This window comes from Manis javanica, chromosome 16 (genome assembly GCF_040802235.1).
Source record: "Manis javanica isolate MJ-LG chromosome 16, MJ_LKY, whole genome shotgun sequence".
Taxonomy (NCBI): Eukaryota; Metazoa; Chordata; class Mammalia; order Pholidota; family Manidae; genus Manis; species Manis javanica.
In genome coordinates, this window is record NC_133171.1 from 52,631,301 (window position 1) to 52,652,881 (window position 21,581).

Sequence of the window (21,581 nt, forward strand, 5' to 3'; positions counted from 1 at the left end):
AAACCCTTTATATGAGTTTACTTATTTATTCCTTATGACAGCCCCATGTTACAAATGAGAAAACTAAGGCTAAAGTCTGTTACTGGAAGCCAAGTGTGCTAGGATGGCAAGAGGGTGCTGGGAAGGGCTCCATCCCTCCTCCCTGTTTTCCAACTCCTCTGAAGCCCTGCATAGCCCTCAAATATGTGAATTTTTAACACATTCATAGAACATCCCTATGAGTTTAATGTCTGCTTTGAGTGTCTCTGTCCCTGGGATATAGGGAGGGCCACAGAGGGCAGGCCCCTGTCCTCATCCCTTGCTCCTGTTTAATCATCTCAGGGGTTTTCATTTACTGAGAGAGCACATACTGTGTGGCCAGATGCTTTACATATATTGTATTAAACGCTCACACCAGCCCTGGGAGAAGCATTATTATTCCCATTTTACAGATGAAGAGGCTGAGGCTCAGAGAGGTTAAGTAACTTGCCTGAAGTCATCCAGCTGGTGGGTAGCAGAGCCAAGAATTAGTCCCAGATTGTCCACTCTTTCCATCTCTCTAAAGCAGATCTCTCCTCTGCCCAGTGTTCCTTGTCACACCCCCTGCTTTAGAGTTGCCTTAGCACTTACCACACTCTGAAACCGTCTTGTTTATTTCTGTTTCCTTGTTTGCTATGCATCTCCCCAACAATGGTCTTTCCTTATTTGCTTTTCATGACAGTCTGTCCAGCACCCAGCATAGCAGCTGCCTTGAAGCGTTTGTTGTTTGACAGACTGCATGAAGGGATTATGTCATGGTGCCTCTCAGCACAAGCCCTGGCCTGGCTGCGTTTGCAATCAGAGCTGCTGCTGGCAGTGCCTTCCTGAAGGGTGTGGAGCTGGAGGCAGAGGTTAAGTGAGATGGAGCCCCTCTAGGGGCCTCGACTTGGTGGGGTCTCTGTTGGTTCAGGATCAGAAACACAGTTCTAACTATTCCAGGGGTGAGCAGAGCCAGGGAGGTGACTTATGTTAACATAGCTCAGTAGTGGACGGTGGGCAAATTGAAATGCCAAGGCCATGCATCTGCTCCAGAAGGGAAAATCTACATCTGGAAGAAGTCAGCCATGGGAAGCCGCTTATCCAGTAGAAGTCAGAGTAAAGGGAGCAACAACCTCTCACCCGGCAATGTCATCAAAGGAGGATGGGTGCTCTTTTAAAAAAAAAAAATTGAGGTGTCACTTAGCAAATGACGATGCATTTTTTCATATGCATCCACCCATATAGCCACCACTCAGATTAAGGTGTAGAACATTTCCATCCCTAGGTGGGATCCCACCTTCTCCTGGGAAACTTATCTTGTGCCCTTCCCAGTTGATAATCTTCTACACCTGCCCAAGGGCAACCACTGTTTAGCTCTCTGTTACTGTAAAATCAGTTTTTCCAGTTTTGAATTTCAAATATATGAAATCATACACTATTTACTCTTTTGTGTCTGAGTTCTTTCACTCAGATTGTGCCTGTGAGATTCAACAATGTCATTGTGTCTATCGGTATCTCTTTTTTTTAATTTCATAATATTCCATTGTATGAATATATCAGAATTTATCACAGTGGTTCTATCACTTTAGTGTTGGATAGTCTTAATAGTTAATGTTATCAAGAGGAGTTAGCTAGTCTTAATGGTGTCATCATCAATTAGCCCCACTCCCAGCCCCATCTCCAATGAGGAAATGCACCTGTCAGGTGGCCAGAGGCATGGGTCTGCTGGTGAGACCCCACCTTTCCTGGCCTGTGCTGGCCGAGCCCTGAGAAAATCCAGTTTTCTAGTTCCTTTTCAATATTCCTTATCAGTCACTAAAGCTTCTTTCATTACAATACTGTCTGGCGGCAGGCAAGCCACGGAGTCCAAGATTACAGCTTATCTTCCATTGGAGCCTGTCAAATCAATGGCTACCTTGTTGAGAGGCACCCTGGGCCTCTTGCAGACATCTGTGTGGCCTCCTGGTCTTATCAGCAACTGGCATGTGCATCATGCATTGGTGGGTTGTTTCCTGATGCGATTTTCTGGGGACTTTGGGCACAGATGGTTATCTCTTCCATGTTATGGTGATATTCATGCATTTTCATCACAAGGGAGACAGTTTCAGACCCATTACCCAGATTCTAGGGGGCATCTCATACAGGGGGGATATGCAGATGGCAAAATTCATAGAAAGTATGAGTTGAAAAAAAACTCAAGAGGCCATCTATTCCATTCCTCTGTTATAGGCAGGGAAACTGAGGCCCATGAGGTCTCATTTGCCCAAGGTCACAGAGCTTGTCTTTTGTCAACTAGACTAGGTTCATTCATCCATGGCAACCCAACAGGCAGGGTGATCACCTGGACACGCAGACTCTGGGCTGGTGGCAGCTGCCACTGTTCGCAGAACCTACTGCTGTTTGCAGAAACCCTCATGGTTAAGCATGGCCTGCATCACTCCTGGTTGCTGACCAACAGGCTTCTTGACCTGCAGCTGGTCTGCCTCTGTGGACTCACCTCTCTAATTAGTTTGTGGCAGTCCCATCAGTGTGGGTTGGAGAGACTCTGTTCAGGTGCTACTTGTGGTAACTTTAGACAAACTTAGAGCACTACTAAGTGCTTCTTATTTATCCTGTGTTATTGTCACACCCGCCCTTGTGAGTTCTCAGGCTTGGTAGTATTCTCTCCATTTTAGAGATGGGAAAGTGAAGGTCCAAAGATCACAAGTGGTTTACCCTGGGTAATATACTATATAGAACTCTTGCTCTGTCAACCCCATTCTTTGAAGCCTGGTTTGAAAGCTTTCATACAGTCTTCCCTAGAGCTTTCTGTGATTCTTCCTCTCACGACTGTGATGTCTCTGTCCCCTGACCTCCTAGGGCTTTCTGTACCTCTTATACAAAGCTTAGCAACTTCACATGGATTTTCTTGTAAATTCACTCATTCAGTATTCGCTGAGTACCTGCTATATTCAAGGCCTGTGCTGGGGATACCGAGATGAAGCTCGGTGTGGTAGGTGAAAGACAGGAATCCTGAATTCGATAAACATGAAGTTTGATGCTTTGTTTTTTTGCTGGGAGAGATGGGGGATACAGAAGGAGTGAGGGTGTAGGTAAATCATGGATGCTTCCTGGAGAAAGCTACACCCTTTGTGTACAGGTTTTTACCTCACCTCTGTGTGCCTCTTTGGGGCAAGGACTCTCTTTCACCCTCTTGTGTCCCCTCTGCCTGGGATTAGCTCTCCCACCTCTGCTCTCTCCACCCTCAGCAGTGAGCAGACAGGTGTGAACTTGGGGCCTCACCCTCCCTCCCAGAGCCCAAGCATTGGTGGACTGGGGGCTGCTTTGCCTTTAGGACAATGGGGCTGGACACTGAGGTAGAGGTTGTGAATTTTCCAGCTCAGCCATTTCCCCTTTGGGTCCCCCCAGCCATAGCTTAGCCCTGGTCCCCTAGTGCAAGCTGGAGCCCAGCCCTCAGCATCGTGAGAAAGGTCGGAGGACCCAGTCTTCTGAGAACCTCCAGGCCCCTGGTGAGGGCTTCTGTTCCCCAGAGAAGCTGGAACAGGCTCAGCAGCAGTGAGGGGAAGGCCGCAGGCTTTAGTGAGGGGCATGTGCAGTCATGGGTTGGGATGTCTGGGTTAGGCTCTCTAAGAGTAGAGCTTGGGACAGTTGAGGGAGGTGCAGCTCAGGCAAGAGATCTGCTGAACAAGTGCTCTTGGGAGAAACTGCAAGGGGAAGCAGTCAGCAAACACGTGATTCAGATGGCCTGACAGCCTGTTTGTGGCAGGCTCTGGAGCATGAATGGCACCACAGCCATCAGCCCTTGAGGCAAGGGGCTGGGTGTTTGCACTGCTCCGTCAGTCACTGGGGTGTGTGTATATGTACTGGGAAATGGGGTGACCTCCTAGACATTTATGGTCCAGGCAGCTCCCATTGGCTAAGAGCAATTCCTTGAGGAAGGTGAGCTTCATGCGCTAGCAGCTAACCCTCACAGCAGCTGGGCAATGGGTGCACCTGACAGCTGTGGGGAGCTGAGTGCAGCCCGAGCAGCCTCCACTACAGCATCTAAGACAGTGGTGCTCACTGAGCAATAACCAGTCTGTGCAGATTACAAAGCCCTCCATGCTCAGCAGCTCACTGAAGAGCACAGATCTCTTGCCAGGGGAGTGGGTCGTGGAGGAATTGCTGTTTTTTTGATCCCTGACCTGGCGCCCTGGGAGGATTCTTTCCTGAGTTCAAGGGGGTCAGGCCCCTGAGGAATGGCCTGGGGAGGTCTGGACTGGTCCCTCCCCCCATGACACACTCAGGAGAGAGTCTTAGACTCCCTCTGGCCTTGGTGCCTCTTGTCTAACCACCCACCTCTCCTGCCAGCCCCAGCCCAGGCGCAGATCGTACATGCAGGCCAGGCGTGTGTGGTCAAAGAGGACAACATCAGCGAGCGTGTCTACACCATCCGGGAGGGGGACACCCTTGTGCTGCAGTGCCTTGTCACGGGGCACCCTCGGCCCCAGGTGAGCCCCACACCAGTCTTGTGCTGGCCCCTCCTGCCCTGACCTCCTCAGTCCCCACCCCACTCCTGGATCAGAGCTGGAGAAGAGGCAGCAGGAGCTGGGGTCAAAAGGCCACACAGCAATGAAGCGGAAGACAGGAGACTGGGACTGGGGAACTCTCTGGAAGGTGAACTCTGTGGGGAAGGGCTGGAGGCTGTGGCTCATTCCCCTGAGAACGCTAATGGCTGAGGGAAAAAAGTCAATGTCAGTTGTTCAGTTCCACTCCATTCCACATATCCAATGAGCAGAGTCTCCCTCAGTTGCCCTTTCAACCGTTGTTTTGAGTTTGGGCCTTTGTGCCAACACCATGTTAGGTACTCCAGTGTTTTCTCTTTAGATCCTCACAACCATGCTGTGAGGAAGACGTTAAGGCCTCCACCTTACAGCTGAGGACAGTGAGGCTCAGGGAGGTTGTTGAACGCCCAAGGGCATTCAAATTCTGAATTTTAATCCAGAACCAGTGTTCTCTGCAGCTTAGCTCACTTCCTCCTAGTGTATCCACCTTTGAGTTGGGGGCTCCCAGAGTTACCAACAACATATAATACAAGCTGTACTGTAGGAGGCTTCAGGTAGGCAGCCCCACACTCTTCAGGTTAAAAAGACTCAAAGCCATTCAAAGCAATTAGGAAGCAATAGAAGATGAGACTCTGGAAAAGCCGGGTGAATTTTGCTTTAGATGAGTATATGGTTCAGGCAGGAGTACTGGCCAGTTATGACTGAGGGCTGCTGGGAAGAAGCAGCCGGAATTGGGCATGGGGTGGGGAGATGGGGGAATTTGCTAGTGAGCTGCTGTGACCTTCAAACACAGCAGAAACAGTCTCAACTGGATCCTAGAAAGGCCAGCAAAATACAAAATCCTTGTATAATTTGGGAATAGGGATGGTTTTAGCAGGTTTGGCCTTGAGGCAAGTGGGTGGACAAGGAAATCCCTAAAGACTCTTTCAATCTGAAACTGATCACTGTTGCTTCTTCTCAAAGTTTTGTTTAGAAGTGAAACAATGCTGCCAGTGTTCAGGATGGTGGTGCTTATTAGGGATGGTCCTCTGATGCTGAGGAGGCAGCTGGGCCCTCTCTCCCTAAGGCTGTACTGGCTATCTGTGCATGTCCCCTTGTACATCACATGTATGAGTTGTTGTGTCTGTGGCTGCATGTACATGCACCCATTTTTCTATCTCCATCTGTGGTTTCATTGTCCTTCCTGATAGCTAGGCTCAAATCTGTGGACTCTGTCCCATCTCATTCCCCACACCTAGCCAGCCTCTGAGGCCTTTCTTTTTATGTCTCTTGCATGGGTCTTCCTGTATTCCTCATTACCTCTCTAGGTCAGATCTTTAGTCCTATCCCCCTGGACCACTGCAGGAGACTCTAACTGGCCCCCCATTATGCAACATCTGCACCTCCAGTCCATTCCTGTACCCTGCTCCCAGAATCGTCATCCTCAAACCTGCTACATCATATCAGCTTTGATGGCTCCCCATTACCTACCAGTTCAGGCTCCTAGGGGTGGGAAATGAAGACCTCCTACAGTCTGGCCCCTGCCTGCCTTTCTTGTCTGATCTCCCACTGCCATCCAGTTGAACTTACCCAAGGACACCCTGTTCATTTCTGCTTTAGCCACTACTGCTCACCTCTCCTGAAATGCCATCTACTTGCTTTTTTGCTCATTTCTTTGCAACAAATACTGAGCACCTGCTATGTGCCAAGTACGGTGATGGGTCCTGAGGATGCTGTCATCATGGATCATCTAGTCTGATAGGGGAGCAGGGAAGTAGCATCTCCCGGTCCACTTTGTGGTCAGGATAGAGGACTGAGTGGGCATGGAATTCCCCACTCCAAACAAATGGCAAGAGAGAGGAAATCTTGGGGGCCAAAATGAAAAAGGAACCTAGACGAATGGCAGGGAGAGGCTGCAGAACCTGGTTGTTAGAGGGACCTGGAGTGCCTACTCACCTCAGGGATAGTGGCATTAAAACACACATGGTGGGGGGTGTTGAGGACACAGGTCCCCTATGGCTGGGAACTGGAACTGGACTCTACCTAAATCTGGGAGCTCGACAAGGGCGGCACCCCTGTGAGTGGGGACCAGAAGATCTCTGTTCCACAGCCCAGAGTCCCAGCAAGAAGCAGATTCTGCTTCAGGGTATGCATACAGAGTCACCAGGAGAGACCGTAACCCTAAACCTGTCCACTTTCATACATGAGAAACCTGAAGCTGAGAGATAAGTAACTACCAAAGAATGTTTCAAATTCTTAGTCTTCCAGGCAGTAAGTATATATACTTATTTAATCCTCCCATTGTTCTAGAGGGGAATAATAATATTCTCCATTTACAGATGACAAAAGGAAGTCAGGAGAGGCTGGGTAACTTGCCCGCAAATCCGTGCTCTTAACCACTGTACTGCACTGCCTTGTTTAAAGCCTCCTCCATCTGACCCAATTCCCCAGGCTCTTCACTAAGGCATCCTGCCCTGTCTGCGTGTTCCCACGAGTCTGTTTGGGTTAGTTTGGTAGGCCTATGAATGCGCCACAGGCGCTCAGGAGCAGTTTGGGGGGTGGCAGGGTAGGCATTGTCGTAGGACACTCGGCCAGAAGCTGCCACGCTCACTGCATGTCTGACTGCCTCACCCGGCCTGACTCAGGTTCGGTGGACCAAGACTGCAGGTAGCGCGTCTGAAAAGTTCCAGGAGACGTCGGTGTTCAACGAAACACTGCGCATTGAGCGAATCGCGCGCACGCAGGGTGGCCGCTACTATTGCAAGGCTGAGAACGGTGTGGGTGTGCCTGCCATCAAGTCCATCCGCGTGGATGTGCAGTGTGAGTCCCGGTGGCCCCAGGGGCTCAGGCTGGGAAGGAGTGGGGATGGGGTGGGTGGAGAAGTGACGCCTCCATGGAGGAAGACAATAGAGGCTTTCTATCTTCCGCACTGCTTTTCCTGCAGTGAGTACCACCTATACCACTCACACACTCCCATCTGTAGTTCCATAGGAACCTGCAAGCAAAGTAGTCAAAGAGGACAGGATGGGTTGGATTATACCCATTCCACAGATGAAGAAATTAAGGTACCAAGAGCCTGTGACTTGTTCACACACAAAGGTCTCTTGGCTCTAATCCAGTGCCCTTCCCATAGTATCTCCTCTCTGTTTTTGTCCAAGGGGCAGTGCTGAAACTTTGCTATCCCACCACCTGCAGAAGCAAGCCCCCATTAGTCCTTGATAGTGGTTGAAAGGGAAGGCCCCAGTCCCTACGTACCCCCCATGGATAGCCCCTTAACCTAAAGAGGCTATTTCCCTACTTGGCACCTGCCTCTGTGCCCATCCAAACTGACCTAGGTATCCAGAAGCTGTTGGGTCAGGCCCGGGGGTCTGTTTGGCACCATCTTAATGTCTATGGTGAACTAATCCATTCAATATCCTCACCCACCCCCCACTGAGACCCCCAAGTGGTGAGCAATGGAACCCCAGGCCCTCTCCTCTGTCCTCCAGCAGCCACCCAGGGGCCTGCTGAACTCTGGGGCTGAAGGTCATTTTTCAAGTTATTGGTGCTGGAAGGGGCTGGCAGGTATGGCCTGGGCTTCACCAGTGCCCACCTCCACCCGTGGTCTGGGTTATGACTTCCGTCCAAGGAGACTGGAAGGAGGACAGAATGATGGCATGTTAGAACATGTGGTGGGGCGTTAGAATGTGGAATGTTGGTGCCTTTGGTTCACATCCTGGCTGTACATTAGAGTGTCTAGAGGATGTTAAAATAAAAAATACTGATCCCTGAGTCCTTCTGATATAATTGATTGGGGGTGAGTCCCTGGCATTGGGATTTTTTTCTTAAATTTTTTTTTATTGAGAATTAACCTACATCCAATAGAGTGCACTAAGTCTTAAATGTACAGTTCAATAAATTCTTACATACGTATGTGCATGTATGTAAGCACCATCTAGTTCAAGAGGATTTCCAAGACCCCAGAAAGTTCCCTCGTGCCCCCTTCCTGTCAATAATCTCCTTAGACGTAGTCACTTTTCTGACTTCTGACACCATCAACAAGCTCTTCCTGTCCTCAGTTTTAAAAAGAAAATCTCTGTGTGATTCTGTTGAGCAAATGGGTGAGAATCACCAATGAAGTCCAGCTTACCAGTGAGGAAACAAGCCCACAAAGAGAAGGGACTTATACAGGTCACACTACAAATTAACAGCGAACCTGGGTTTCTTGATATCCAGTCTACAGCTGCTTCCTCCATCCCATGATGGGAGGGTGAAGATAGATAATCCCCATGCAGGTCTCTGGGGAGGGAGAGCAGGGAAGCCATCAAGTCCAGCCCTGTATCTGTAACGGTTTGGTCAAGCTTGCAGGGCTGGGAGAACATCTGGCTCTCGGGAAGCATCCCTAAGGGTGGCTTAGGTTTCCCTAGGGGTTTCCAGGAGCCCAAGCCCCCCACCTTGGGGTCACCCAGCCCTGACTCCGTTGGAGCTGTGCCCTTACAGACCTGGATGAACCAGTGCTGACGGTGCACCAGACGGTGAGCGATGTTCGAGGCAACTTCTACCAGGAGAAGACTGTGTTCCTGCGCTGTACCGTCAACTCCAACCCACCTGCCCGCTTCATCTGGAAGCGGGGCTCCGACACCCTGTCCCACAGCCAGGACAATGGGGTCGATATCTATGAGCCCCTCTACACCCAGGTCAGGACAGACAGCAGCTGGCCGGGTCCCCTCGTGGCTCACCTACACTCTTCCTTCTGCACCCAACAAGGGAGCGGGGCGTGGGGACCAAGGCCCTTCTGATCTGGAGTCCCCGGGACTGCTTGACTCCAGCAATTTGTTCTGACCCCAGAGGCATGCATTCTGGTTGGGTTTCAGACAACCTGGGGCAGTTGAAATTGGGATAGAAAGGTCAGGGAGCAGTGGTAAGGACAGGAGAGTCCCTAAGGCAATGTGTCCTCCAGGAACATTGCTAGTGAGGAAGGGCACCCTTTCGGAGCAGGCATGTCATCCCTACCTGCTGCTGACTGGCATAGCATTGGGAAGCCATGGGCAGGCATAGCAGGAGTTGGGGACAGAGAGGCGACTCTGCTTCCCAGAAGTCCCCTACGTCCCAGGAGATAGCGATGAAGCCATCTTGCCAGGGAGGGCTTTCAGATGTGGCTATTCTTAGTGGCAGTCAGAGCTCCGCATGTGGGCATGGCCTGAAGGCCAGCCTGGAGTGGGTAAACTGTGGTCTGCTTCTGGCCCGTGTGCACCAGGACAACCTCAGACCCAGAGAAGCCCAGGCAAGGAGGATGCAGTACCCACCCACGGTTCAGGCTCCCTGGGGATAAGTGGTGTGTAGTTTGAGGAGGATAGGGATTAAAATAGGGCTTTGCTTCAGCCCCTGGTTCTGGGTGAATATGTGTGGGACCCCTGGAGACCCAAGCAGGCCCTTCACTCCAGTGATCCCCTGCTGCCTAGGGGGAAACGAAGGTCCTGAAGCTGAAGAACCTGCGGCCCCAGGACTATGCCAGCTACACCTGCCAGGTGTCTGTGCGCAACGTGTGTGGCATCCCAGACAAGGCCATCACCTTCCGTCTCACCAACACCACAGGTACAAGCACTTCCCCACCCATACCCCTTGCCCACCTGGGCTGACCAGGGGACAGTGTCCCATCCCCACACAGGACTCCAGGCACATCAACACTAGTGTGTCCCCTAGGAGCTCCTGCTGCCTGCCCCCTGCCTTCTTCCACCTCTTCTCCCCCAGTCCGTCCCTGATCTCATGGTTTTTCTAGCCCCTCATCTCCTCATATCCAGCCCTGCCTCATGGTCCCCTAAGACCCTACCTCCTTGTCTTCTTAGCACCACCAGCCCTGAAGCTGTCTGTGAATGAAACTCTGGTGGTGAACCCTGGGGAGAATGTGACGGTGCAGTGTCTGCTGACAGGCGGTGATCCCCTGCCCCAGCTGCAGTGGTCCCATGGGCCAGGCCTGCTGCCACTGGGTGCTCTGGCTCAGGGCGGCACCCTCAGCATCCCTTCAGTGCAAGCCCGGGACTCTGGCTATTACAACTGCACAGCCACCAACAATGTGGGCAACCCTGCCAAGAAGACTGTCAACCTGCTGGTGCGATGTACGTGGGTCCAGAGGGGTGGGCAGGAACTCAAGAGGCCCACGGAGTCCTTGTCCTTCAGGAACTGTGAGATGAAAAAGGGGTTAAGGAGGCACGTTCCAGGCACTCTGATTTCCCTGCAATCAGTTGTCTGCAAGCAGATGGAGGGACTAAAATTTATATAAGGTTTTATTTACAGCTTACCATCTACATTTCTAATTTATAACCTCAACCGTCCAAGAAGCAGTTAGGGCTGGTGTTGACTACCTACATTTTTTTTTTTAATTGGGAGACTGAGGCTACAAAAAGCTAACTGGATGCAGTCTTCAAGAGAATTTCCTGGCTTTCTTCCTGTACAATGTTTCTACACGATTAACAGAATTAAAGTGAAAATAAGACACATTTCCATATACCTCATATGTAAATCTTTATTAGCAAAGCATTTCAGTGTATCTGAAGATAATTACTAAATGTAAAAATGATACAAAGTTTGGAACACAATTAAAGAAGTACACTTTCCTTACTAAACCTTAGCCTTGGTAGTTATCATTAGCTGCTTAATATGATCCTGATTTTGCTACTCCGCTTTAAGGAGAAAACTTTAAATTCTTCTGCTTGTGAAGCTTTAGTTTGTTTTTTTTGTGTTTTAAATTTAAAGATCCAAGCTTGTTTCCAGCTCTTTAGCACTTGAAATAAAGTACAGTTTCTGTCAAATTCAATTGAGTCTTCTGATGAAAGGGACTCTTTTTGGTCATCTCTTACTGAGCAGTCTCTCCCTCTCACTCTTCTCACAAAAAGAAGCTAGCTCTCTATGACTTTTTATTTAATCAGAGCAAGAAAGACAGTAGCCAGATTGTCACTATTTGATGACTACTTTTTCCTTTGATAGTACTTTTCCCATCAGAAAATTATATTTTTCGCTACCTGATTCCATTTGGCCTTTAAAAGCTGGGTTGATGAGATTGCAGTTTACTTCAAATCCTTACAGTCACCTCTAAGGGCAGCACACAGCCTGCCTTGCCCAGCCCAGTCATTCTTTATGGCTGTTGTACCAGGGTCCTGTCTAATTAGCACCCAGTATTAACTATTCTAACTCTTGGCTTATATCAAACAATATTCAGATTTCTAAAGAGGCCAGACCCTTTTCTTTTTAAACTCTGTATTTTTGCATAACTGCATGTAAAATGATTGTATTGGGCTTCTATTATGAAATCTCACAAAGTTGTTGCAAAGGCTTAATCAGCACAAAGGGGTAAAATGTGCAAATGAAAATTTCCCCTCAGTTCCCTTAAGTCCCACTCTTTAGATAGAAGCACTCCTACATTCTGGTGCATCCTTCCAAAATTTATATTTTGCATATTCAAGGTTTAAAACAAAAATAAAATAAAGCAGTGTAGTGGTTAAGAGCACAGGCTCTGAGTCTAAATTCAAGGTTAGATACCTTTTTGGGAAAGTTACTTAAATTGAGCCTCAATTCCTTCCTTTGTAAAAGGGGAACAAAGTGCCTCACTCAAAGATTGTGGGATGGGTTAAAGAATAAACCCACATAAAGTGCTTAGAACAGTGCCTCTCACATGGTATATGTTCAATCAACAGTGGCTATAATGATTACTAAATTTAGTTTTCTACAGTGAGCTTTTTTTAACTTTAAAAATGCATCTGAATGAGCAGAACAATTTCTAAGCAAAGTGATGGGTTCTCTTTGGTGGGGGCTTGGGGAGTGGCTTAGCCCCCAACCTCCAGGAGGGCCAGTTTGAGGGGAGTAGTTGGGTCTGCATGGGGGTGGGACATAGACCCCTGACTTTGGGCAGCCCCAGCCACCCTTTCCTCCCTGTCCACCTACAGCCATGAAGAATGCCACATTCCAGATCACCCCAGATGTGATCAAAGAGAGTGAGAATATACAGCTGGGCCAGGACCTGAAACTGTCATGCCATGTGGATGCAGTGCCCCAGGAGAAGGTGACCTACCAGTGGTTCAAGAATGGCAAGCCTGCACGCATGTCCAAGAGGCTGCTGGTGACCCGAAATGACCCTGAGTTGCCTGCCGTCACTAGCAGCCTAGAGCTCATTGACCTGCACTTCAGTGACTATGGCACCTACCTGTGCATGGCTTCCTTCCCAGGGGCACCAGTCCCCGACCTGAGCGTCGAGGTCAACATCTCCTCTGAGACAGGTGGGCAGCTGGAGGGGTACTGGGGAGGTGTGAGGGAACCGGAGAGATCCACAGAGGGGAGGTAGGGGCAGCAGCTTGGGAAAGGGAGGCTAGAGTGAGGAGAACACCATTTATTTGTTCATGTTACACACATTTATTAAGCACCTATTATATGCTGGGGCACTGTGCTAGGCACTGGGGTAGAGTGGTGGGCAAAATAGGTCTGCCTTCATTGAACTAAGTAGGAAGGCAAACATTTTTCAGATAGTCTCACAAATAAATATATCATTGCAAACTATGGTATCTGAGAGTCAGCAGTTTGCTCAGAGAGAATGTTTAATCTGAGGGAGAGGTAGGAATTTACTCAGCAAAGGAGAGCAAGGGAGGGTGGCAGAGAAAGGCAAGCCAAGGAACATCATGTGCAAAGGCACTGAGGCAGGAAAGTGTAGGGGCCATTTGAGGCACTGAAGGAAGGACAGTGGCCAGAATGGAGTGAGATGAGAGATGTGATGAGATAATAAATAGCAATAATGAAATAATAATGGCTAACATTTATTGAGTATTTACTGTGTGTTCTGATGGTTTTATATTTATCCCATTTGCCTTCATGATTTACCTATGGGGTGGATAGTTTATATTCAATTTTCAGAAATGAAGAAACAGGCTCAGAGTTGAAGAAATTTAACTAAGATAACAGTAGTAAGTTGTGGGGCTGGGATTTGAACCCAGGTAGTCTGACTTCAGAGGCTGCTGTCAGCCACCCCTGAAGGGTTTACATTTGAGGGGATTTGAAGGGGATGGTTTTGGAGCGGTCTCGAGAATCTCATCTCCAGTCCCCAGCACCTCACACTGAGTCGCTGACTGACTTTGGCTAGGCCTCTTTAACTCTCTGGGCCTCAGTCATTCAATGTGAGACACTGAATCAGACAGCCTTGGAGGCCCCTCCCACCCTGACGTCTGCTTAGGGATCTGCCTGGTAAAGCTGGAGGCATCAGGAAAGGCTTCTGGATGGGCACAGACCTGAGTTGGGCTTTGGGAGTGCACCAGGCTTCCATAGGGCACACAGAACATTCTGCAAGTCACAGTGTGCCCGGCCATGAGTGAGGAGCTAGGGACCTGGACACAAACACTACAGCTGTGTCCTGCCCAGGGAGGAGGAGTGGGGTAAGGCAGTAAATGGAGGTGCAAACCTTAGAAGTAGGACACAGGAGCCAAAGGCAGGTCTGTGATCATCCTGGGGACACGGGAGAAGGAGTGCCAGGATGCCTGGGGAGTCTCAGAGGTGCCATGCTCCATAAGAGCATTTGCTATGTGGGGGGACAAGCCCAGGAGAGAAGGGACAGGGAGGCTCCAAGGTGTACAAGACTTTGTGTCCAGGTAGTACTTCCCTTACAAGTAGATTGCACAACAGGGACACAGGATGGGAGGAGGGAAGATGAGACTGAGTCGGGGGCAGAGGCCAGAGCACAAAGGTCTTGTTTGTAGAGCCAAGGAATTTGAACTTTAACCTGAGGGCAGTGGGGCCGTCAGAACTGGCAGACGGCTGGGGTCACAGAAGTGTTGGGACCTGGATGTTTTAGAAACAGGAAAGTCAATGAGGCACAGGGCCATTTCCTCCATTTGGCTCATAAGCCTGATGCTTAGGACATGGAAGCTCCTTTAGGGCCTATGAAAATGGTTTAGACCTGGGGAAAGAAATTAATCGGTTCTAAAATACAAAAAGAAAACTGCTAAATTAAAGCCAATAAATGTATAAATGTTTACAGAGTATAAATTATGCTAACTAAATAAATGGACCTCAGTTTGCCTTGTAGAATTATTTACAATTTATATTTAGTGTAGGACATTTTAATTTGTTTGATGAGATCCATAGAAGTCTTTAAAAGATCGCCATTTTGGCGATGTGTTGGGTTGGATTAGGTTTGGCTGTGAATAACGGAAAAACCCTAAATAATAGTGGCTTAAACGAGCTAGCTATGTATCCCTTCTTCATTTAAAAGTGAGCATCTCAGGCTGGAATAGCAGCTCTGCTCCAAGTCCTCAGAGACCCAGACTCCATCTCGTCTTACTATTCTGTTATCCTTAGCAATGTGCCACCTCGTCCATGATGGCAGTACCGGCTGCAGCTATCAAATCTGCATTCCAGCCTGCCAACAGAGCAAGAGAAGAGGGGCCTCTTTCTCTAAAGTCCCTTGTTTTCCTTCACATCCCATTGGCCGGAATTTAGTCACGTGGCCACCGCTAGCCGTAAGGCAGGCTGGGACATCTAGTCTTTATTCTGGCCGTGTGCCCTGCTAAAAGCCAGATGTTCTATTACTTTGGAAGAAGGGTAAGGATGTTGGGGGATAGATTAACGATCTATGGCAACACTCGGAAAGAAAAGATGGAGGCTTTAACGAGAGCAGGGCCAGTGGGCAGCAGAGAGGAGATATTTAGTAGAACTCTTAAAAGGAGGAATCCCCCAAACTTAGCAAAGAGGAAAGAAGAATAGGCCAAGACACATCAGTTCTCTAAGTTGGGAGACCCTGAGGTAGAGACACAGGAGGCGGAGAGGATTTGGAGAGATGAGCTCTGCTTTGGTGATATCAGGGATCTGCGGGACGTCTGGGCTGGGGAAGGTATGCTTGCACCTAGGGGGAGGGAAGCAGAAAGCTGCAGAGCCCCAGTGGGGACCTCTAACTCCGCTCCTACCCGCCCCCCCAACTACCCCCGCAGTGCCGCCGGCCATCAGCGTGCCCAAGGGCAGAGCCGTGGTGACCGTGCGTGAGGGCTCTCCCGCTGAGCTGCAGTGCGAGGTGCGGGGCAAGCCGCGGCCACCGGTGCTCTGGTCCCGCGTGGACAAGGAGGCTGTGCTGCTGCCCTCGGGGCTGCCTTTGGAGGAGACCCCCGACGGGAAGCTGAGGCTGGAGCGCGTGAGCCGTGACATGAGTGGGACCTACCGCTGCCAAACAGCTCGCTATAATGGCTTCAACGTGCGCCCCCGCGAGGCCCAGGTGCAGCTGAACGTGCAGTGTGAGTCCCACTGCCCCACCCGGACTGCCTTCCGAGCTGTCCCTCCCAGTTGCCAGGCCTGCAGCCTTTATATCCTGTCACCCACCCTAGTCCAACCAGACCTTTCCACCTACTGCCCATACCCCTAAACCCTCCTTGATAACCCCGGCCTCTGAGGCATGGAGGCTCTGACCCTTGCCACACTTCCACTATCAAGTGTCCCCCTCATCTTCATTTCCAAGGACCTAGTGAGCCAAAAAACTGATTTTGACAGGTAGAAATGGGGGGGGAGGGTATTGAAGGAGGAAGGACCTTAAAGGGAAGCCACTGTGTCTGAACGTATACTGATGAGAGGTAACTCTCCGCATGCCAAACACCCGTCTAAGAATCTTTTAATCTGCTCATTTAAGCCTCCACTGCCCTATGAAATAGATTCTATCATTTCCCCGTTTTTACAAATAGAGAAACTGAGTCTTAAGAAAGATTAAGTAATTTGTGTAAAGGCTCACAGTAGTTACTGGCAAGGTTGGGATTTGAACCTAAGCTATCTAGCACCAGGGATCATGCTCCAGATGTAGACATTGTGCTGCTTTTGATTACATGGGGTAAGAGGGGACCATTTGAGGTCTAAATAGAGAGGCCCAGTCTGGGAAGCATGGCTGGAGGGAATGACTGGAGGTGATACAGGTATCTACTGGAACGGGAGGTATGAGCATGACTGTGGTATGAGTATGTTGCTGGTGTATATCCGCTTTGAGATCACCTCCAGGCTGGGGGGCACTGGAGTAGGGTTGAGTGCGTTGTCTCCCCTTGGGGCCACTCCTCAGACCCCAGTCGGCCTTGCTCACCACCACTCCCGCCTCCAGTCCCGCCGGAGGTGGAGCCCAGCTCCCAGGATGTGCGCCAGGCGCTGGGCCGGCCGGTGCTCCTGCGCTGCTCGCTGCTCAGAGGAAGCCCCCAGCGCATCGCCTCAGCCGTATGGCGCTTCAAAGGGCAGCTGCTGCCTCTGCCGCCCGCTGTCCCTGCCGCCGCAGAGGCCCCGGACCATTCCGAGCTGCGCCTCGACGCTGTCACCCGCGACAGCAGTGGCAACTATGAGTGCAGTGTCTCCAACGATGTGGGCGCTGCTGCCTGCCTCTTCCAGGTCTCGGGTGAGCGTCCAGTCGGTCCCGCCCCACCCAGCTGCACCCACCTAGGGCCAGGCCCCACTCCAACTCCAGCCTGCCTACCCCAGGTTTAGGCCCCTACCCTTCCAAGACCCGCCTGCCAGGCTTAGATCCAGCCCACGAGGCCGGATCCAGTCAAGACCTCTTTACTCACGCCCACTCCAGGACTAGGCCTCCCATTTCGAATCCCGTCCATACCTAAGCCCAGCCCTCTAACTTGGGCTCTGACAGCCCCGGCCCCTTCAAGCCCAGCCTTCACCTCTCACCCCTATAGTCCAAGGCTCCCCTTTTGGGCCCTTCCCTTTGAAGGCCGTCTACCCCTTGCCTAGGCCCCGCCTACAGGAGGTGTAAGCTCCACCTCTTCTAGCTTCACCAATCCCAGACGGTCGGGTAGCAGGCCCCTTCCAGCCCCGCCCACACCAGGGTTAGAACAGCCCAGTCAAGCCCTGCACCGGCGGGCCGTGGGTGGTGCGGGGCCTACCCGCACACTTTCCCTGAACTGTCATCCCAGAGAATCAGGCCCCTTTGTGCCCAGAAAACCCTCTCAGCCCCATCTCTTCATCACGTCATTTCCAGGTGGACTGTTTGGGGCTGCAGACAGGTGTGGGTGGGTCAGAAAGGGGTGGGGGGCGTGGTGAGAAAAGCCCACCAGGTTGCCGACGCCCTCCCTCTTCCAACAAGGGGAGAAGTGGCTCCCTGTCAGAGCTGGTGGCAGCGCCCTGGGGGAGGCCCCCGGTGTGCCTGTCCCCCAGTCCACCTCACCCCCTGCTCTCCCAACAGCCCCTGACTGTCTGGGGGCCCCTTCAGCTCTTGTTTGGCTCTCCACACGTAACAGCAGGGGGCAAGGACCGCAGGCCACGGGCCACCTCTCCAGCCCTCCCCCCTGCCAAGCCCTGCCAGTCAGAGGCCCCTGTGACATTTCCCACCCCCTCCCCCCTCCCCTGTTCTCCCACACTTTCCCTGTCTGCCCTCCTTTTTGCCTCTCTCTATCCCTCCCTCTCACTTCTCTTCTTTCTGCCTCAATGTCCTTGGGCCTTCTTTGTGTCTTTCCCCCAACACCCCGTCTTCTCTAATACCCCTCCTCTATGTCTTCCCAAATTCTCTTTTCTGTCTTTTCCTTGGCCTTTCCTCTCCGTTCTCACCTTTGGAATTCTCCATCTCCCTTCTCTTCATTTCCCACTTTCCCTCCTACCCCACCTTCATCCTCCTCGATGTCCTCTTCTCCCACCATCTCCCCTCCTCACAATACTCCCTTCTCCTATGTCCCCCACACCCTCTGTCATCCCTCCTCTTCTGTCTCCCTATCCCGGGCCTCCTCTTTCTGTGTCTCTCCCATCCCCCACCCTCCATGGCCCCGTGCCCCCCTCACCACCCTCTCAGCCAAAGCCTACAGCCCGGAGTTTTACTTCGACACCCCCAACCCCACCCGCAGCCACAAGCTGTCCAAGAACTACTCCTACGTGCTGCAGTGGACCCAGAGGGAACCCGATGCTGTCGACCCCGTGCTCAACTACAGACTCAGTGTCTGCCAGGTGGGCCAAGGGGGATGGGATGGGGTCTGGTGCAGGCTGAGCCTGGGAATGCTCATCAAGCCAGGGGAAGGGGTTGGAGGTGCGGCTTGGTCACACTGACCCTCTTATAGAAACCTTTCCGAGCCAGAGAAAAAGTGCTCGGGACACAGCAGCAATATCTGGGAGGCTCCTGGGCCTGTCCCCTCTGGATGTATGGTCTGGGCCCAGCCCTGAGAATTGCACTGGGTCCATAGGGTTCATAAGAGGAGGGTGGGGGGTTGGGGCAGAGCCAGCTCTGCTCACAAAATACAGAATCTACTCTTGGGTCAGGAACTTAAGGCAGTGTCATCCCCAGGGTCTCTAGAAAGCAAGGCCAGAGCCACTGTGCTGTTCTTATGCCCGATTCCATGCATCTCTGTCCAACCCAAGACACAGTTGGTGTGGAGGATAAGAGCGTGGCTCTGGGGCAGACTGCCTAGGCTTAGAATGTGGCTCTGTGTGAGCTTGAGCAAACTGCATCTGTTTGGCCTCAGTTTCTTTATCTGTAAAATGGGGGCAATTATAATACTCTACCTCATAGGATTGTTATTTTGAGAAGTGAATGAGTTAACAATGGCAAATCACTTTGGACAGTGCCCAGCACACATTTAATTATTGTTCAATAAATGCTGCTGTCACTTATTAGCAAGATAGGAGATGGCATGGAAAAGGTGATTGCCCTGCCTCACAGGTGAGGAAACTGAGGCCTGGCTTCCTAGTCCTTTGTTCTTTCTGCTGTCTGATACTGCCCCTCACTCCAAGTCACACCAGGGCCTGGGCTGGTGCTCTGGTGGAGGGCATGGCTGGCTGGGCATCTGGGAACTCCCTATATCTACAGTTGAATCAGCACAATGCCGTGGTGAAGGCCATCCCCGTGCGGCGTGTGGAGAAGGGACAACTGCTGGAGTACATCCTGACCGACCTCCGTGTGCCCCATAGCTACGAGGTCCGCCTCACCCCCTATACCACCTTCGGGGCTGGTGACATGGCCTCCCGCATCATCCACTACACAGAACGTAGGTGGTGGTTAGGGGGCAGTGAGGGTGGGCCCCTCTCATGTCCAGCGGACCCCTCCACCCTCTTCGCATGGGGCTCCCCACTGTCAGCGTCCTACTTCACCACTGCAGGCCAGGCCCCTCTTGGCCTCCAGTTCTGGCCCTGGGAACCCTGTCCCCTGGTGCCAAGCCTGTACACCCTTTGCATAGTCCCACACCTCAGTTCTGACTTAGTTTTTCTGCTTGCTTTCTTAGCCATCAGCTCTCCCAACCTGTCAGGTGAGACACCCTTACCCCTACTTCCCCTTTCCCTGCATGACACAAAATCTCCTAGTAGGAGAAAGGGACCCCAAGAGATACCCAGAGGGAAAATGGGGTGGAGGCCAGCAGTTGGAAGGAGAAGCAGAAAGAAACAAGGCTGGGCTTAGAAATATTTGCATCCAGATTTATTCCAGGATTAAAGGTGGGAGTGGGGGTTCAGGGATGGAGTTAGGGGACATCTTGAACTCAGGGACTTTTGTTCTCACTCAGCACCATTCATTGTCCCTGAAAAAAAATAGACCAGGCTGATCCCCATGGCCTGTTCCCTGGGGCAAGGGTCCTTAGTCTGGACCCATGGACACCCCTGCCTAAATGATCTCTGTATAGAATTCAGGGGGCCCATTAATCTGAGCCCTGGAAGGGCAGACAATTACTCTTGATGTTCCCTAACTTCTAGCAGAAGTTCAGCATCTCCAGTGATGAATGCGGGCAACAAGCCACAGTGTGATCACCACCTGTGACTTTATCATGAGTAGAAATCTGTTGTTTTCACGTCACCTTAAAGTTGTTGCAGCTATCTCTAAATATCATTTACATTCATTAGTATTTCAAAACCATGGCAATTATTAGACCTAACACTAGATCTTGTTATTTAATTAGATAATAAAGAAGCCCATTTATTATTATATCACAAATTTGTTTTTGAAATATTTTGACAGCTGTATCTCAATTGGTTTTCTTTGTAACTGTGTATTTCACTGCATGTGTCTAAAATCGTTATTCTGAGATGGGGTCCTTAAACTTCACTAGATGCCAAAGAGTGTGTCGCATAAAAACATTAAGAAGTTCTTCTCCAGAACAAATTTGTCAGGGATCCATGCCTAATTTCTCAAGTTCTGGAATTCTGGGCCCACTGCTTGGATGCTTGGGAACAGCCTCGGGGTGGCCAGGGAGGGTGAAGCTGAGCCAGGGGCCTGAGGAGGCTGACCGTCTTTGTCTCGCCTCTACTCCCCACCCCAATACAGACAACACCTGCCACTTTGAGGATGAGAAAATCTGTGGCTACACCCAGGACCTGACAGACAACTTTGATTGGACACGGCAGAATGCACTAACTCAGAACCCCAAGCGCTCCCCCAACACAGGTCCCCCCACTGACATCAGTGGCACTCCTGAGGGTAAGGACATGGCCTGCTGCTAGGAATGGAGGACTGCTTCAGGAAGAAGTTTAGCCCTCATGGAGCCCCAGTCTGAGGGGAAACACAGCCCTGCCCTCGGGGAGCCCCAGTCTAAGGGGAGACACTGCCCTGCCCTTGGGGAGCCCCAGTCTAAGGGGAGACACGGCCCTGCCCTCTGGGAGCCCCAGTCTGAGTCCCTGAGCTGTGCTGTGAGGCAGGGAGGACAGGGTGGATGGGATGAGACACCTGGGATGCAGGCAGGTGAGGCTCAGGCAGAGGAGGCGGGTGAATGGAGGCATGGTGGGGCATGGGGAGGCTGTTGGTGCACTCCCCTTCCCCCACAGGCTACTACATGTTCATTGAGACATCAAGGCCCCGGGAGCTGGGGGACAGAGCACGGTTGGTGAGTCCCTTGTACAATGCCAGCGCCAAGTTCTACTGTGTCTCCTTCTTCTACCACATGTATGGGAAGCACATCGGTGAGTCGGGGACCAGGCAGTCTGCCTGAATGTGTGCAGGGCTGGGAGGTGAGTGGGTGTCCACAGAATGACAGGTACTGGCCCACACAAGCCTGGGCTTCCCAGCTTGGCTGAATTGCACATCCTTGGGAGGGATATGGGCAGAATCTGGGCAAGGGATTAAGCCCAGAGCCAGCCTGGCTGAGGTTTTGAGATGATCAAGGCTTTCTGAGT

The 21,581-nt window shown here is 51.2% G+C and overlaps 1 protein-coding gene across 1 annotated transcript in view; it reads left to right on the forward strand.

Annotated features, from left to right (window-relative positions):
* Window positions 1-21,581, forward strand: part of MDGA1 (MAM domain containing glycosylphosphatidylinositol anchor 1) — a 52,116-nt gene that overhangs the window by 24,902 nt on the left and 5,633 nt on the right. The window contains exons 2-14 of the mRNA XM_017657702.3: window positions 4,348-4,487; window positions 7,166-7,340; window positions 9,000-9,196; window positions 9,962-10,094; window positions 10,346-10,615; window positions 12,440-12,769; window positions 15,464-15,760; window positions 16,606-16,890; window positions 18,286-18,437; window positions 19,294-19,471; window positions 19,706-19,729; window positions 20,737-20,889; window positions 21,234-21,368. Of these exons, the coding sequence (XP_017513191.3) occupies window positions 4,348-4,487; window positions 7,166-7,340; window positions 9,000-9,196; window positions 9,962-10,094; window positions 10,346-10,615; window positions 12,440-12,769; window positions 15,464-15,760; window positions 16,606-16,890; window positions 18,286-18,437; window positions 19,294-19,471; window positions 19,706-19,729; window positions 20,737-20,889; window positions 21,234-21,368 (2,469 nt within the window). The remainder of the gene's footprint in view (window positions 1-4,347; window positions 4,488-7,165; window positions 7,341-8,999; window positions 9,197-9,961; window positions 10,095-10,345; window positions 10,616-12,439; window positions 12,770-15,463; window positions 15,761-16,605; window positions 16,891-18,285; window positions 18,438-19,293; window positions 19,472-19,705; window positions 19,730-20,736; window positions 20,890-21,233; window positions 21,369-21,581) is intronic.